This window comes from Telmatherina bonti (genome assembly GCF_933228915.1).
Source record: "Telmatherina bonti genome assembly, chromosome: 2".
NCBI lineage: Eukaryota > Metazoa > Chordata > Actinopteri > Atheriniformes > Telmatherinidae > Telmatherina > Telmatherina bonti.
In genome coordinates, this window is record NC_136620.1 from 39,954,167 (window position 1) to 39,972,936 (window position 18,770).

At 44.4% G+C, this 18,770-nt stretch overlaps 1 protein-coding gene across 1 annotated transcript; it reads left to right on the forward strand.

Moving 5' to 3' along the window:
• Window positions 1-305: 305 nt before the first annotated feature.
• mlycd (malonyl-CoA decarboxylase) lies at window positions 306-18,497 on the forward strand. The gene is made up of 5 exons (XM_079251550.1): window positions 306-942; window positions 6,991-7,103; window positions 9,651-9,807; window positions 10,906-11,058; window positions 17,658-18,497. The coding sequence occupies exons 1-5, from the start codon at window positions 406-408 to the stop codon at window positions 18,201-18,203; spliced, it is 1,506 nt and encodes a 501-aa protein (XP_079107676.1). The 5' UTR covers window positions 306-405; the 3' UTR covers window positions 18,204-18,497.
• Window positions 18,498-18,770: the final 273 nt, after the last annotated feature.

The window sequence follows — 18,770 nt, forward strand, 5'->3', positions numbered from 1 at the left end:
GAACCCGGCTCAGGGAGGGCAGCCATCCGTCTCGACTGGTTGGGGTGGAGACGACAGGAAAGACAGATCATCATCAATTGCACTTATTCAGGAAGACCTGCGGAAAAAAAAGCAACGTGAATACAATAAGACATTAAACATTAGAATACAATGAGACATTAAACTGCACTATTTCCGAGAAATAATTTGGAAAAATTGGAGTGATTTAAAATTTTGACCAATAGTGTATATAAAGTACAAGTGTCTGCTTTTAGAATAATCAAAATATTTGTGACAAAACACCACAGGGAACATTTTTATACTTGTTGCCATGACAACTGCGCTGTCCCTTTAAGAGACCCGGAAGTACCCCCTGCCACGTGTTTCCTGGTCGGAAGCTCCACTCGGACAGCTGAGCAGTTGGAGATGATATCCAACCCCGTTATTCGGGCTGTTGCGAGGTGCTGGCGACACCGCGCTGCGTTCTGGGCGGCTACCGAGACCAGGAGCGCCACCGGCCGGCGCTGGTTCTCCCCTCCGGTCCGTGAAGGCGTCTCTGGGATGGAGGAGATCCTGGAGAGGGTCGTCGCTCCTCCACCTTCCTACGAGACCAGAGACAAGTCGCCCCCCCCTCCAGAGTCCAACAGCCTGGACTTCATGCACTTTTACAGAAACCTGGACAAAGCAGATAAAGTTGTTTTCCTCACCAGACTGTCCCAGGATTTCGGCGTGGATCACAGAAATGTTTCGGAGCTCGCGCTGAAGCTCCTGGACACCCAGCCTCGCGACGTGGCGACCATCCTGCAGGCTGAAGACCGGCTCCGGTACCACCTCACCCCCCGGTACAGACACTCCTTCAGCCATATCAGCAAGGTGGAAGGGGGGGTGAAGTTCCTGGTGGACCTCCGAGCGGACGTGCTCGACATGTTGGCAGCCAAAGCCGGCGAGAGCGCGCACGTCAGGGTAAACATCTGTTTACATTTTCACGTCAGGGTAAACATCTGTTTACATGTTCTACGGGTGCTCGCATGGCCCATATGAAGGATAAAACATCTGTTTACAGGTTCTACGGGTGCTCGCATGGCCCATATGAAGGATAAAACATCTGTTTACAGGTTCTACGGGTGCTCGCATGGCCCATATGAAGGATAAAACATCTGTTTACATGTTCTACGGGTGCTCGCATGGCCCATATGTCAGAGGAAATCATCTGTTTACATTTTTTATATCAGGGTAAAACATCTGTTTATATGTTCTATGGGTGCTTGAGTGGCTCATATGTCAGGGTAAAACATCTGTTTACATTTTTTATAACAGGGTAAAACGTTTGTTTACATGTTCTACGGGTGCTCGCATGGTCCATATGAAGGGTAAAACATCTGTTTACATGTTCTACGAGTGCTTACGTGGACCAGATGTCAGGGTAAACATCTGTTTATATGTTCTATGGGTGCTCGCATGGCACATATGAAGGATAAAACATCTGTTTACAGGTTCTACGGGTGCTTGCATGGCCCATATGTCAGGGTAAAACATCTGTTTACATTTTTTATATCAGGGTAAAACATCTGTTTATATGTTCTACGGGTGCTCGCATGTCCCTTATGAAGGATGAAACATTTGTTTACATGTTCTACGGGTGCTCGCATTGCCCATATGTCAGGGTAAACATCTGTTTACATGTTCTACGGGTGCTCGCATGGTCCATATGAAGGCCCAAGCGGCGCTGCTCGCATTTATGTGCAGCTTCCAGGGAAGGAGAGACTTTCCATGTGAGGATTTATGTGTTAACAGAGGCCGAGTATAGCCATGCGCGTGACTAACCTTTACAGTGACATAACCCCCCCTCCTTTTGTCCCAGTTTACATATCATCACAGCATGGCTGGCAGCGACCTTTACCCCACTTTCCATGTCTCTTCAGACACCATGTTCCTTTCTTACCTCTTCACCAGACTGCAGCTATGTTAGTTTATCGGCTTCTTTATGGATGTTTTGCTAAACAAATCATATATCAGCTGCTTTTTCTTCTGGCTTGTTATTAAAATAAACTTTCAGCAATATTCTGAGTCAGTGAGGAGCTGAGATCTGTTACGGAGCTGAATATAAATCAGGCATGTAATGAGAACTTTGAATGAAAAAGTACAAAGAAAAACTAGTGGGAGAAGTGGGAAGAAAACTAAAAATTCCCATCACAGCTGGAGACGAGGCTTCCGTGCTTTTTGCACCCTTAATAGCACATTTTGGCAGCTTATTTTTAATCAGCTTCCTGTAACTCATTGTTCAGCCAAATGTAATTCTAATTTAACTCTAATTTTCCATTCTTTTCATGCGTGAGTGTGGCAGCGCTCGTGCATGCCGAGGAGAAAGAATGAATGTCTTACAGGTAACAGAATCGTGAGCGTTTTTACTCCATTTCACTCTGAGAATGTAAATGAACACAGCTGTTTCCCCACATTTCACATTTTCCCCCGAAGCGTGGAATCATTTGGGAGGATGATTTGATTGCAGTGCAAACCTGCACAAACTGACGGGCTAATTCTCAGCAAGATGTCGGAAGTAACGCCACTTATATTAAACTGGGATTAGTCTTTTAAGCATATTTATAAGATTATAAGATGAATTCCGCAAAGTCTCTGATCAGAAACTTAGTTTGTTGTTATTTAATGATCTGAATTTGGACTGCAGTGGAGTTAGAAGCGTGCAAGCGAAACCTCTGAAATGAGGGTTGGTTGATATGTTAGGTTTATAACAAAGTTTCATCGAAATAATTTTCTATTATTAACTCATATCACTAAGTGATGCTAAATTTGCATTTTTTTAAATTGACTTTTTCTTTAGTAAACAGACACAAAAACAAATAAGACTTTTTAGTGAGTTTGTAACAGAGAGATAAAAAATGGCATGAAGAGGTTTATGGAGACTTCTAGTTGTGAAGGAAGCAAAAAAAAAGGAGAAATAAAATGAAGAATGCTGATGATATTCACATTATTTTAGCAAATTGACCTGATTTCTGGTCGAATGGTGGAAATATACGCTGTCCATTTGCTGGTTTTTGTGATTTTTATCTTGCACCTTATCAATCCCATCATCATCATCATCATCATCATCACCAGCTGCTTCACTTTGCTGCTTTTCTTTGGAACGCAGCTCTTTTTGCAGACCTCCAGTAGTTTTTATGTTTGCTCCTCCAAACAGACGCGGTTCCATGCAGATTAATGCTTTCAGAAGGAGTGACGGAATATCCGATGCGACGTGTCGACAGTCGTTCTGCACGCCATGCGTGTGAGACGTGATCAGTGAACCTGAACATGCAGGAACCCGGAGGGAACTCATGCGTACACGTAGAGAACATGCAAACTCCACACAGAAACGCCACCAAACCTCACGCCTGCACACACACGCCGAACGACTCTGTTAACTCAATGCGGAATGAACGTTTACATGAAAGAGGAATTAATTTGGATTTAAAACTGGAATAAAACGGCTTCTTACTTCGGGATGAGGTTTAAATCGGAATTGTTGTTTGGAATTCGGTGTTTTCACGGTAATTTTTCATCTCTTTAAAGCAGGTTGAACTTTTATTCAGGAGTAAAGAGGAATTAAACTGTGACGTAACGTGGCCAATCAGATATCTGCACCTGTCGACAGGTAAATCGTCTCATCAGCAAAGTGCTTCGATTATTCTGGAAATGTTTTTATTTATTTTTTTTCAGTCGGTTTAATTAGATTTACTAAATTCTAATTTAGCAAAGTTTGATTTATTCTGACTGTCTTCAGTCACCCGTTGTGAAAAAAGTGTCAAACTGCAGTCCTGGAGGGGCGGCGTCCTGCAGGTTGTTGTTGTCTACCTGCTCCAACACACCTGAATGAAATGCATAAATAGTTTGACAAGAAGCTGTTGGGTCCATTTGGTTTGAATCAGCTGCGTAGGAAGGAAAGGAAACGACAAAACCCAGCTGGATACGCTGCAGTTTGACTCCTGCTTTAATGGAACGAATGAATCTTCGGCTGTAAAACGTTGAATTCTGTCCAAAATGGTGTCTTTCCCACTTTCAAATAAAGAAAATCCAGACGACCCAGCTTTCCACCAGCACTTAAACGCACCGTCTCTGAAGCTGTGAGGCGTGTGAGAGATTCGTGCACGCGGATGTGACCCTTTGTAAATGTAGAAGCCTTGACAAAAACCAAACTATTAGACTTTTGAGGCTGAAGGTAAAAAATAAAAACAGTCAAATATAAATATTTGTGTATTTTTGGCTTCATGCGTGATTTTTATTGTGTATTTACATGAATCCAAAAGTTCGACACAAATCAGTTTACAGTTTGCAAATCACGTCTTAGACACAGGATGGAGGCGATCTTCCCTCCATAGTCGCGACTGTGTGATCGTTGCTCCAGTAAGGACCTTCATTTACCAGTCTCACCAGTTCATTTGGAGTTAAATGTCTGGTTTTAGCAGGCTGAGGTTGTTTCCTGCAGCCGAGGGAAACAGACGACTGCAGTCCAGAACCTGCAAACAGCCAGCTAAAGCTAAAGCCGGTGCTGTCGTTCTCATCGATGATGATGATGATGATGATGATGATGATGATCCAGCTCTCAGGACAAAGTCTTCAGAGCTGCTTCTGTTTGTTCTCTAATGAAAGTCACAGTTTGAGTCCCTGGTTGGTTTAAGCGGCGTTGAGCACCGTTTGACATTTGAGGAGCGTTTAAAATGTCAACAAGCTGAACCTTTAATGTGACAGTAATACGTGCCGGTCAGCATAAAAATCCCCCCCCGTTCAAGCTGCCAATATATTTATAATTTATGTAAAACTGCAGCAGAATTCAGAGGGAAGATCGAAGCGCTGGTCTGAAAGATGTGGATTTATAAAAGCAGGGTTTGGTTTTACAGAAACTCATGTTGTTTAAATTCTTCCAGCATGTTTGAGGAAAGTTTGGTGGTTTTCATGTTAGAATAAAAACCTTCATTGTTCACTTTTCCCTCCTGATAAAACCCTTTCTGCTGATGTGAGGCATTAGATGAGATGTTTTTTGCCTTCTCAAGCATCGCTGGAGGAGATGATCAGAGGTTTTTACAGTAAATATGGACTCTCTTCATCCTGACATGCTCTGCTTCTGGAGCTGAACCACAAATCTGCTCGGCGTTTTGTGGAAAGTTTGCTTTTCAGCGGAAAACTGTTAAATAAGTGACTTCAGCTTTGTGGCACAAAACCCTGACTGAGCTATCCTTCTTTTATTTTTCCTGCCGTGAGGTGCTTCACATGCATTTATTCACAACAACGGAGGCCCACTGAGAGCTGGTGCAGCTTGTAAAGGTCCAAGCTGCCCACCAAGAGCTTCCACTCAGCGCTGACCACCGTCTCAGCGCTCGCCTGCAGTCCTTGCTTCTTCTTGTTGTTATTGCAGCATTGATTGAGCTAAAAGTGAGAAAAGGTCATAGAAAATATGACGCTTTTAGTGCAGGGAGGGAGGAAAAGCCTGCAAAGTGTGATGATTATCGGAGAAAAACGCTGAAAGACAGAGTGAGGAGGGCAGAGTGGAGTTTGAAACCAACACTGCAGGTTTTCTGGGTTCGCAGGAATTTTATCCTGAATTCTGAGCTAGATTAGACCCCTTTGGCCAGGTCTTCAGTTTCTTCCAGTCGTTTCTTTGTGTTTCACCACAAACTGAGAGGATGAAAGATGAACTGTCAGAAGTGTCATTGCATGTGACTGCTGAACCCCCCCCCCCCTTACCCCAGTAGGCTGCATGCCTACTGGGGTAAAGGTGTTGACACCACAGTGTCTCCTGACTGGTCATTTGACCCGGGACACTGCCGTCTGGTCTCCAGCTGGAGCGGGGTCTCTGTGTCGCCCCGCAGCGTTGATACGCCGCAGTGTCCAGAAGTTCTGCTTCATTTTCTGTTGAAGCAGAAATGCAGAACACACACACACACACACACACACACACACACACACACACACACACACACACACACACACACACACACACACACACACACACACACACACACACACCTCCCAACCTGTTCATCTCCTGCAAGGTTGCTGGAGTAGCATGACCTCCTTTTCCTGTGTTTGGGAGGCGGTTACTCGCTGCTCTTTTCCTGCTTTTACCTGCTGGTGTGTGTGCCGGATTATCGGCCATGGCGCAGAATTTCACCTCAGAACACACTCACACACACACACACACACACACACACACACACACACACACACACACACACACACACTCCATGGAAGTGATAATGAAAGTTTTGCTGAACTTTTTTATGGTCTGAGAGCCACTTTTGCTCCACAGAAACCCCCCCCCCACAAACCCTTTCTACCGTAGAGATGAATAATGTATGGGAGGGGTTCAGATTCTTTTACTTTTGCATATTTTTTCAGCTCGCTGAGAGTTTCAGCTGTTTGCCTTCATGCTGCTACGGATGTTGTGCTTGTTTGAATGAGCCGTTATTATGATTGACAAGCCTGTATTAAAGTCCGCCTGAAGAGAAGCCGTCGTATGGAACAGCCAGCATGAGCTGCGTTTATGTGCAGGTGTGTGTGTGTGTGTGCGCGCACTTGTTTGTGTGTTTGAAGAGATTTGCTTTAAATGAAATCTGACCTTTGCTGGAGGACAGGCCTGCTTTGAAATGGCAAGGTGTTTATTGAAGTGGCCCTTCTACACCCGTCGTAAGCTCCACAAAATCACTATTCATAATGTGAAAACATTCAAGCATGGGGCCGGGGGGGGCCTGCAGCCGGCACCGTGTTCTAGATAAGAGTATGGAATTGTTCATTTCCTACAGGGAATTAGGAAAATGGCACTTTTTCTGCTCTTTAATAAACGAGGTTTAAAGGTTTGTGTTCGTCCACTTCTTTTCACAAAGTTGTCTCTTTAAAACTAAAATAAACTGACTGACCTTTCCTTTCTTATTCATCCTGCATTTTTAGGTTTATCTGAACTGACGAAGCAGCTGCTGGTCCATTTCATGTGTGAAAATGTAGTTTTTTTTCCTCTGACAGGACCTGAATGGTACGCTGAAGAGCTTGCTGTCTGAGTGGTTTTCTGTAGGTCTGCTTCGCCTGGAGAGAATCACCTGGCAGTCCCCCTGCGAGATCCTGCAAAAGATCAGCCAGTAAGGACCGGTTTTCCATTTCTCTTCACTCCTTCTGTTGCATAAATGTCATTTTAGTGCCTTATTATTATTTTCCTTACAGTTGCACATGTGTATTCTACCACACGGTGTGTTGAAACCCTCTGAGCAGATCTCTGCACATGCTTCTGCAAAGTACACTTTGAAGGATTTTTATGTATGCATGTATTTGTTTGTTTACTTTTCGGTCTTCCTAAAAGCTAAAAACAGAATCTACTAATGCATCAATAGCTGGATTATTATCATGCACCTAATTCAGGGTAAAGTAGTTATCTACAGAAGAATGCACACTGAAAATAGAAAAGATGAAAATAATCTGCAGCTGCAGGAATAAATAAAGGTTTGCTGGGATTTCTTCAAATAAAAGACGATGTTAGTCTGGAAAACTGAAATACTTTCATGACATTAGGAAATCAGTCATATCAAGCAGCGTTTAAAGTTAAATAATCTCACTTCTGCTTTGTGAATCTTTTTTCTTTTTGTTCATTTGTTCCTGCTCTGAATCAAAACAATCTCCTTAACAAACACTGACTCAGAGTTTTCTCAGGTTTTTACTGGAAGGTTTCCCTGTCAGAGCTCTGCAAGGACTCAGTTTAACCTGCCAGATAATCTACATTACACACATAACAGAGTATTATAGATATTTATGAGTTTAAATCTCTGACAACAATCTGACAATATCCAGAAATACAGTATGAGGTGCAGCGATCAGGAGTATTTAGAAACTGGTTTGTGGTCTAAAGTCTGCATGTTTAAGCCAGATTTTACATCCATCAGATCACGTTGGTGGACTCCAGCGTTCATTTCAAACTAAAAACCAGGAATTAGACAGTTTTAGAAGGCAGACGTGTGAGAAAAGTCCCATAAAACAAGTCTCTCACCATGCTGTTGGGCTAATCCTCCACGTTTTCTGCAACCACTCAGCCTGCTGCCTGTTACCTGGCAACAGCCTCCTGCAGGATGCTGGAGACGCTGATGGTGTCTTCAGGTGAATAACTGGAGGGATCAAGTCTCTCAGGTCTGAAAATGATGAAGTCCTTCTCCTCCTCTCTCTCATGCTCATCCCTTTCAGGTGGCTGTTTACATCGCTGTTGTGACGTCACTTCCAGTAAACTAATAACATAACGTAGATTTTGGTGCTTTTCATCGTAAATAACTGAACATGGATTTCACCACATATAAGATTGATTTTATCTATAAACAGTTTTTTCTGCAAATCAGCCGCGTGACTGTTGCACTGTGTTTATTATGTCATTTTTTTTATGCTCACACTGCTATAAATAATTATTTCTTCTATCTGTTGTTGAGAATTTGTCCTTATAAAGCTGCAACACATAAACATCCATTAAAAAAAAAACAGGATTTCCTGCTTAATCAGGGCTTTTTATGCAGCAGCTTTGTCTTAATATGCACCTGAGTCGGGTTCAGGTCAGGTGACTGACTCAGCCCGTGCCCAGCTCTCCTGGGATCTGAAGGTACAGAAGGTTTTGGGTCAACTTCCAGCCGACGAGGTGAAGCCGCCCAATCAGCTAAACGTGCGTCTCTGAAACGTTTCCCAGCTAAACTCCAGGAAGTTTGCCTCCTTTATGACAGAAGAAGTGATGAAAAACAGCTCACACCTGACTCTGGAATGGCTTTTTGAGTCAACTGTCTAAAAACATTATTAAAGAGCTGTAATTCCTACAGCTTTCCTCCATCTGGATGCCTTTTGAATGCGATTAGTGGGTTGGAGCATCAGAAATGCATGCAAGTAATTTCTGAAGCATAATCAGCTCTTTGAAAGTTGTCAAAATGAAATTAATTTCTTTTTCTGAATATATTGACAGTCATAGATGATGCTTCACTGCTTTATTCAGAATGACAGTGATCCATAACAAATCTAGTCAGAGTAAAGTGGCTTATTCTAAATGGTAACAAGCACATTAGAGAAATGCCTCTGATAATCATCCATGCAAATGAAATGGTGGCTGTTTCTGCACTCCCGAAACGCTCGCTGGGGAAGGCGTTTGGAATGTTATCTTCATGGGACTTTGGCTTTGAATAGAAATCTTTTTTTAGGTTAAATTGTTGCACCTGATGTCGCTCCGTGCATCACATTTAAGTCATATTATTCAGACAGTGTCAGACATGGTGTGTGTGTGCCGAGAAAACACAGATGATTTAAATAAAAACACTCACTGGGTAAGTGTGTTGCTAATTCCTCTGATTGGATGTTAAAACAAAACATTTGGAGTATTTGGAAGATTGATCAATGCTTGTATGTTAAGTAAATGCTCGAAAACCGTCTTAAAAGGCTCGGCGCCTCAGAGTTTGGCATGCATGTAAAGTCATTACCTTCTGGATAATCAATCTACTCAGACACCTAAATAGTCGTTAATCTGTTCAGTGATTTTCCACAATCTGCTGGATAATCCCTGGAAAACCTGGATTAGCCCATCAAACCCAAACAGCCTCTCCAGGAACAGAGAGGACGATCAGTTTTTTAAAGGAAATGGTTAAAAAAACATCTTACCTTGCGTCCTCTGCCAGGTATGAGGCGGTGCATCCCATCAGGAACTGGACCGACCTGAAGCGCAGGGTGGGACCTTACCGACGCTGTTATGCCTTCACACATGCTGCCATGCCAGGAGAGCCTCTGGTTGTTCTACACGTGGCCCTGACGGAGGACATCTCTGATAACATTCAGGTTAGCCGTTACAGATACAGATCCTACTGTAACTGCAGCTGCAGGAGGATCTGCAGGCGGCTGCAGCTGCAGTAAAGCTTCTTCCATCCTCCACCAGAAGCCAGAACTTTCTTCTTCTTCTCAAGGCTCCGAAAAGAAAATGACGTCATTTTGTTCTCGCGGACATGTTTGAAGACAGTTCTCGGCACATCGGGCTGCAGAACTTCTTTCTTGCGGGGCTCCGAGAAGTATCGTGTGATTGGTCAGACGTCTGAGGTGGGCGTGGTTAACACGGAGAAAGCAGGAAGCGGAGTTTCCTGTTGCAGGTAAAACGGATTGTTTTGATAAAACAGCTGATCGAGGTGGTGAGAAAGTACAAACATTTTTACATTAAAACACTCGGACCCTGCCGCGTGCACGACCCGCCCTGCTGCGGACCAAGTTGCACGTTAAAAATTAAACTAGAAACTCAGAGAGCGGAAACCTCCACCAAGCACAATGTTAAAGAATCCTTTTAAAACTTTCCTGGATCCAAACGGTGATCCGGATCACCACCAGAATTTAATCAGTTCTTCATTTTTACATTTGCAACAACTCTTGAAATGTTTATAAAAATCCGTCCGTAACCTTTTGAGTTATCTTGAGCAAAAAGACGGCAGGGAAAACAGAACCTGGTGGAGGTAACAACCGGGTTCATGGCACATAAAGCAGACATCGCCCCCCGCAGTGATCCCTTCCTGCTGCAGACCTGCTTCTCCTGGAGGATGGATGGACCTGACGAACAACAAGTTTTTTCTTGTTCTTGAACTCAGTTCTTGCTTCTTGTGGAGGATGGAAGAAGTTTAAGAGCCGCAGGCGGCTGCCTCGTGCTGCTTTTCTCCTCTAAATTCTGCTGCATTCGCTTCTTTTTCATGCTGTTTTCTTTGAAGGAAAAGTTGATTGTCAACATTAATATGACAATATTTCTTGGTGTGAAGTTGTGAAAATCTTTCCTCACTTTTTGTTTTGTTTTTCTGCAATTAGTTGTTCTACAGTTGTGTCTCGGTTTGCAGCTACACTTCCAAAACATTTACGCTGATCTTTGTGGCTCAACGAAGACCATTCCTTTCCCTCCTTTAGAGCATCGTCCGTGAGTTTGCAACCCTTGACTCAGAAGAGGACGTGAATAAAATAAACTCGGCCATCTTCTACTCCATCTCCTCAACCCAGGCGGGCCTACAAGGAGTGGAGCTGGGCAACTACCTCATCAAGAGGGTGGTACGAGAACTGCAGGTTGGTAAAGGTTCAACTTTAACTGGCAGTCTGCAACTTTATCAACAAAATATGGGAACTAAAAATGCATTTAATTAGAATAAAGCTGCATTTTTCTTTATGTTAATGTCAATAAATGTTAACAAGAATGAAATTATGTGATACATCTATGAAACATTTCAGGTTTTCTCAAAGAATAAAGTTTTTATTAAGGGATTAAAAGGAAGCTGGAGATGTTGTGTGCTTGAGTTCAGTGGGTTAAGAGATCCATAAGGTCGAAGCTCCAATGGAAAAGCCCCAAACTGTGAGCTTAGAAAGGTCTGGAGGGTACATACCAGATAAGTCTGCGATGTGTTTGGAGGAAAGGCTGTTTAAGGCTTTAAAGGTGAGCAGTAAGAGTTTAAAATCAATATGAAATCTAACAGGCAGCCGGTGCACAAGAACAATGTTTTCATGTTTTTTTGTCCTGGAAAATAAGTTTCTGCAGCGTTTTCAATCAATTTCATATAATGGGAGCCCTGCCTGAGTCTGATGTGTTAAAGCAGTCAAAGAATGGAATAAAAGATGCAAACTGTGGACGTTTGGTTGTCAGCAGTTGAAAGAAACAGCTTGATCTTTGTCTCGAACAGGAAAAACAAGCTTATACAACCTGATTGATGTAAGTTTCAGAACTAAGATTAAAATCACTCCACGATTCTGTCCGGACTGACGTCAGGGGAAGGCCTCACAGGGTTAGAACCAAAGGGACAAGGAGAACTCATGGGAACCATGCAGAACGTCGCAAGAAAATTTCCCTGTCAAGGCCGAACTCTGCTAGCATGCAAATAATATGTTACAACGCAACAAAACTCAGTGTCATAAACAGCCTCTGAGACGCGAAAGGTTGCAGGAATCTGCTGATTCCTTTAACATGTGAAGCAGAGTGTCAGTGTGGTCATTTGCTTTTTGAGCTTTCATTAATGGGAAAACGGGGCAGAAGGGGCCCAAGGATTAAGTCCTGTGGTACACCACAATCAGCGAAGGAGGTAAAGTTATTTATATAGGTATTTTTTTATGTTGTTCTTGCCCAACAGCACGCAGGAGGATGTGACGAACAGCATCCAAGGCAGGACATTTCCAGGAGCATAGACTTTATATGAAAGATGGACGGAGTATCCGGCGGTTAAAAGTGGAGCCTATGCAGAAGTGCATGAAACTGCAGTTCCCCCTTCATCCACTAGGGGCTGCAAATCAGAGCAAATCCCCATAGACTCCCATGTTAAAAAGGCCAACTTAACAGCAGAAATAAACATGTTTACAGCAGGAATAAACACGTTTACAGCAGAAATAAAGATGTTTACAGCAGGAATAAACACGTTTACAGCAGGAATAAACACGTTTACAGCAGAAATAAACATGTTTACAGCAGGAATAAACATGTTTACAGCAGAAATAAACATGTTTACAGCAGGAATAAACATGTTTACAGCAGGAATAAAGATGTTTACAGCAGGAATAAACATGTTTACAGCAGGAATAAACATGTTTACAGCAGAAATAAACATGTTTACAGCAGAAATAAACGTGTTTTCAGCCTAGTACAAAAATCCATTTTAGGTTTAATAGGTCAGGTTTACCTTCATGACAACTGTGGGGGGGAGTGAATTTTTTTCTAACTCGCCCGTTTAAAAGTAATTTAATCTCGAAGTTTGGTATATTTAGGGGCGTGTCCTTTTGATTGACAGGTACCCGATCTCCCGCTTCAAGTCAGACGAACGGAGAACAACCACGGTTTTTACCCGGTTAACAACGTGACTTAGCTTTAGCCCGCTTACCTCCGTTAGCTGGTTAGCTCCTGTTATCTCCGGGTTATCTCGGTTAGCTCTTAGCTACAAAATGCTTGGAGTTCACTTGATGTCAGTCATCCACCATGACGCTCACAGCCCCCCTCTCAGCTCCACCTCTTTGCCCATATTTGTATTTTCCGGGCGAGACGACACGCATGCCCCTGCCAAGATGGTGATGGTAGGAACCGCCCACCGAGCTTCAATTCAGCTCTTCAGAAACCTACGGGTGACGTCACGGAGGCTCCGCCCATCTCTTTTTATATACAGTTTATGGTACGGACTGAAATGGGGGTGTGGCGTCTACGTGCAGCCTGCAGCAGGTCACTCATCACATCGAGTACAATGTCTGTACTATGAAGTGCTTTAAAATGATAAAACAGCCAAGAAACATATTGATCACAATAAAACTTGTTAACGCCGCAAGCTGCTATGAAAAGGTCATTTTTAACTTCTCCGTGTTTGTTGTAGGAGCTGGAGAGACTCCAGTTTGCTCTGTCAACACATAAATTTGCATTAATTGAATTTTGCTGCTTACAACACAAAGTCTGTTGTAAAATACTGAATCAGTTTTATTAAAGATCCTGTAAAGATGCTGTTCAGGCAAATCTGATCTGAGGCTCGATTTGGAGAGTGAGAGAAAGGACTAAACGTCAACAGACATGGACGTTGACTCCTGACGACTTTCTCAGTTCTCACCCTGAGAGGAAGTATGAAAAAAGTCATTTTTGTCCTGAGATGTTTCACCGTTTGGTGTCGGAACAGTGAAACATCTACATCCAGAGTAACGACATCTAATCCATCCCTCTCAATAAGCACAGGAGGGCTCTTCACGTCGGACCACTCCAGCAAACACTTGTTAAATGATTGGAGCGCTGAATGAAACATCAGAAGCCACTTTACCCTGCAGGTGGAGGGGTGAAGCATGATACAGCTTATCCTCATTAAAATCTGCTTTAAGCTGCTTCAACAGGACTGCTGAAATGGTTTTTACATAGTTTACCTGTTTCAGTATAACATCACATCTGTCCTACAAGTTTCACATGTTTCCCTGTTTCAACACACCCTAAGAAGTCACTGCTGAACTAGATGGGTTATACTTTAATCAGGCGTGTTGGAGCAGGGAAACATGCAACATCGTGGACCAGGGTTCCCGATCTCTGATGTAGGAGTTGCAGGGGTCGCGGGGGCAGCAGCCTAAGCAGGGAAGCCCAGACTTCCCTCTCCCCAGCCACATTTGCCAACTCTGCGGGGGGGATCCCGAGGCGTTCCCAGGCCAGCCGAGAGATATAATCCCTCCAGCGTGTCCTGGGTCTTCCCCGGGGTCTCCTCCCAGAGGGACGTGCCTGGAACACCTCACCAGGGAGGTCCAGGAGGCATCCTGACCAGATGCCCGAGCCACCTCAACTGGTTCCTCTCGATGCGGAGGAGCAGCGGCTCTACTCTGATCTCCTCCCGGATGACCGAGCTCCTCACCCTATCTCTAAGGGAGAGCCCGGCCACCCTGCGGAGGAAACTCATTTCAGCCGCCTGTATACGAGATCTCCTTCTTTCGGTCACAACCCACAGCTCATGACCATAGGTGAGGGTAGGAACGTAGATCGACTGGTAAATGGAGAGCTTCGCCTTCTGGCTCAGCTCCTTCTTCACCACGACAGACCGGCGCAGAGCCCGCATTACTGCAGACGCCGCACCGATCCGTCTGTCCATCTCACGCTTCAGAAATTCTGTCCATATAAGTTATGAACAGAATCGGATTCAGACTTTTAATATGATGTTCACCAACTTTATTTTTTTCAGATTTATCTGCATTTATGGTTTAATCTCGGCAGCCTGGTAAAGAAAAAAACAAAATGTTTAGAATTTAAATATATTTTTTTTTACAATTATCTGGCGACCCCCTGAAATGATGTCGCGCCCCCCACAGGGGCCCCAACCCCCAACTTTAGAACCACTGCCTTACAGGATGGCTGCATGACGACCCATGTGTCATGTGATTTTGTCAGCCGTGAGGATTCAGACATGAACTTTTATGGAAAATGTTGACATTCAGGAATAATCACGATGAATTAATAATTTAATATCGTGATTCATTGTGATCAGCCTGTTCTTTCATCATCATCTGGGCTTTTTATGGGACCTGGCCTTTCCTCTGAGTACCGTTGAACCAATCATTCAGTTTGATTATAAACTTTTTTGTCCTAAAACTGTGAACATGGTCCATTTTTATGGAATCAAAGTGCTGACTGGGACTTAGTGCTGGACCTGGAGTCTCCAGGTCACAGACGTGGTTTCTGACAGAGCTTTACCCCATAAAGGTGAGGAGAGGAGCAGCGTGGCCACGGAGGAATCACTGTGATGATGGATGGATGATAAAGCAGAAAAGAAAAGGTCATAGTCATGATTTAAGGTGAAGAAAGGATGTCGGGCTTGTCTTTGTAGATTAGTCCCTGAAGCACACTTCTTTCTCTCTCATCCTTTTCTTTCTCTTTTCACCTTTCATCTTTATCTTTTTTTTTCTTCTGACTCTTCCCGCTCTGACAAGGAGACCAGTTGGAGGCAGAAAACTCCTGAGAGAGAATAAACACAGGGATGGGGTCTGTAGGACGCTGGAAACTGACACAGCTTAATGTTCTTAAATAAAAGGATGTGAAATCAGAGAAGAAGAGTGATACAGACAGCTGCATTTTCCAGCAGGGGTTGTCTGACACTTCCACATTCACTCCTCTGCCTCCATGTTGTTCTATCACTTATTAACGCAGACACAGAGAAGAGCCGCGAGAGGAGGGAGAGTTTGTAGAAAAACCGTAGTGAAGTGGCAGAAATCTCCGGAGACGAGTGGGCGAGCGGCTCGTGTGTGGGCCCAGAGGAAGAGGACAGGTGTTACAGGTGGAAGTGCAAGAGATGGAAGCTGGGGAGGAAAGATGGAGGGGGGCGGGTTATCTGTTTCCATCAGCAGACGTAGGTTGTGAAGCAGTGGAGTTGATATGTAATGAAATCCCTGTTGGAGGACTGAGAGGCTGAGATGCATCCGGAGGTCGAGCGTTCAGTGTCAGTCCTTCACGTTCCTGCTGCTGCTTCTGTTGCTGGTTTCATCCGACTTTCTCTGCTCCATTAATTAGCCTTCGCGCTGGGATATACTTGCAGTGTACTCTAGCTTACATATCAATGTTCGTTTGTATTTATTCTTGCTACAAACTATGGAAGCATGATGCGTCTAAAACATTCAATACCAGAGGAGGCAGCACACAGCACTTTGACTCTGCAATGATGGACTCAATGATGAATTCACTAACACCATCGGCGATGTTCACGCGTTAAGCTAGGAACACATGGAGGCCATGATGCGCACGGGGATGCATTGACTTGAAGCGGGAGATCGGGTACCTGTCAATCAGAAGGACACACCCCTTAACATGCCGAATTTAGAGATTAAATTACTTTTAAATGGGCGAGTTAGAAAAAAATTCACTCCCCCCACAGTTGTCATGAAGGTAAACCCGACCTTTTAAACCTAAAATGGATTTTTCATTTTTAAACGTGTTTTGTTTATTTCTGCTGTAAACATGTTTATTTCTGCTGTGAAGTTGGTCTTTTTAACATGGGAGTCTATGGGGATTTGCTCTGTTTTGCAGCCCCTAGTGGATGAAGGGGGAACTGCAGTTTTATGCACTTCTGCATAGCCTTCACTTTTAACCGCCAGAGGTTGCCACTTGGTTACAACCCGATGGCCCAGGTTGGTTATGCAAATGAGATGTCATTCAGGGACATCATTCAGCCAGTAGCTACTTTTCTCACCGAGGAGTTGGCAATGATGCGAAGAAGAAAGAAGACAAACAACTGGATGTATGTGGTTCTCCTCTGTGTCTGTCGCATCCTTTTTCATTCCCAATCTGGCTGATACGCCATTTACTGTGTAAGGGTACGGTTGGTTCTGGAAAGACAGCAGAGATATGTATTATTCGAAGCAAACTCCGTCTCTGCCGCACCTATGGTGGAAACCATAGACCGTATATGAAAGAGGGGTGACGCTTACGTTGACGTTACCGGTAGGTTTTTGAAGAGCTGAATTGTAGCTCATTGTGCGGTTTCCTCCTGTCACCATTTTGGCAGCATCATGCGTGTTGTCTCTCCATGGGAGTCTATGGGGATTTGCTCTGTTTTGCAGCCCCTAGTGGATGAAGGGGGAACTGCAGGTTTATGCACTTCTGCATAGGCTTCACTTTTAACCGCCGCAGGCTGCCGCTTGCCTTAGACTGAGACTGTCTTGGCTCCTGGACTCCAAACCATGACAGCTTAGTGAGGCCTGCTTCCTCCAGTTATGTCTGCAGGCACCAAAACAGCCTTCCTGCATCGCTGTGTCCCACATCAGGGACACGGTGGGGTATTTGTGTCGTGGATGTTCAACAGTTGGTGCTTCTCTGGAAGTTTGTGGTAAATCTGCAGCTTGTGTCCTCGTGGATACTGAAATTTCTGTGTCTTGACTCTGTAAATGCATTTTTTTCTTTTCAAACATTCGGCAGCGTTTGTGTTTTTTACAACCTCGTTCCATTTAAGCTTCGACCTGGATTTACTTTTTTCAACATTTACAGCTTCCCTGACATTTTTTTTATTATTGTATTTTTCACTGTGAATAATAATGGAAACAGAAGCACTGTGACTGGGAGGAAATCTGAAGTTACTACGCAGGAATCTGGGTTACCTTGTCTTTGCATCCTGACAACAGCAGTGTTTTAGTCAAATAGAAAAGCGTATGAGGAATGTGCTCCAGTTAACTTCACCCGTTTTGTCTCCCAGAGCGAGTTTCCACACATGGCCCAGTTCTCCAGTCTGTCACCCATCCCGGGCTTCTCTTCCTGGCTTCAGGGCCTGCTGAACCAGGCCCGGAAGGAAGGCCGGGGCTTGGACCTGCTTTCTGAGCAGGAGTGGAGGGAGGTGGAACACGCCACCGACTCGACCCCGGGGACGCCGGCAGTGGATTCGCTCCGTAAGCTAATCAGCACCAGCGAATGGATGCGCTCAGAGAGGCTGTCCAACGTCCTGGAACCCGTCCTGATGCGTCTCTGTGCGTGGTACCTCTACGGCGAGAAGCGGAGAGGTTACGCTCTCAACCCGGTGGCGAACTTCCACCTGCAGAACGGCGCCACCATGTGGCGGCTCAACTGGCGCGCCGACACCAGCCCCAGGGGCGTGGCCAACTCCTGCGGCATCATGGTCAACTACCGCTACTTCCTGAACGAGACGTCGGAGAACAGCGCCGCCTACCTGCAGAGTAAAGTCGTCGCCGCGTCTGAGCAGGTGCTCGGCTTCGTGTCCCAGTTTCAGAAAAACAGCAAACTGTGAGGAAAAGACGCTGTACTGGTTTTTGGCGAGTTTGTCTGCACCCGGCGTGCGTCGCATCCCGACTGCCGGTGACGGAAGCAGCTTCACCACGAAACGGACTTCCTGCTTTATTTTTTGGTGTGAATTTGAACATTTGTCCCTCGACGCACGCCGTCCCACCGGCCGTTTGCTTCTTTAGCTTTCCAGCCGCAGCGGTTCGGTTTTGTGGAACAGCGACGGAAGCAGAAGGCATCACTGCCGCGGCATGTTCACACTGTAAGCAACCTGCTGGATTAAATCAAGCTTTTATTCTTACATTTGACTCATTTTCTCTCTCTTTACTCGGATTTGCATACACCTGCAGTTTTAATGCTCATTATTAATAAAGAAAGCAATTTAATCTGGAATTATAGTTTTATATTTAACTCAATCATAACGCCTCTGATTAGAAACTTTTATTTATTTTTGGGAGGATTTTTGTCCCACTATTTAAAATGGTGTCCCAATCCATCGCCACCGTCCTGGCTGCGGTGTACAGGTGCTAGGCGGGCTCGTGGAAGCCCACACCCCATTGTTGTGAAATAATAT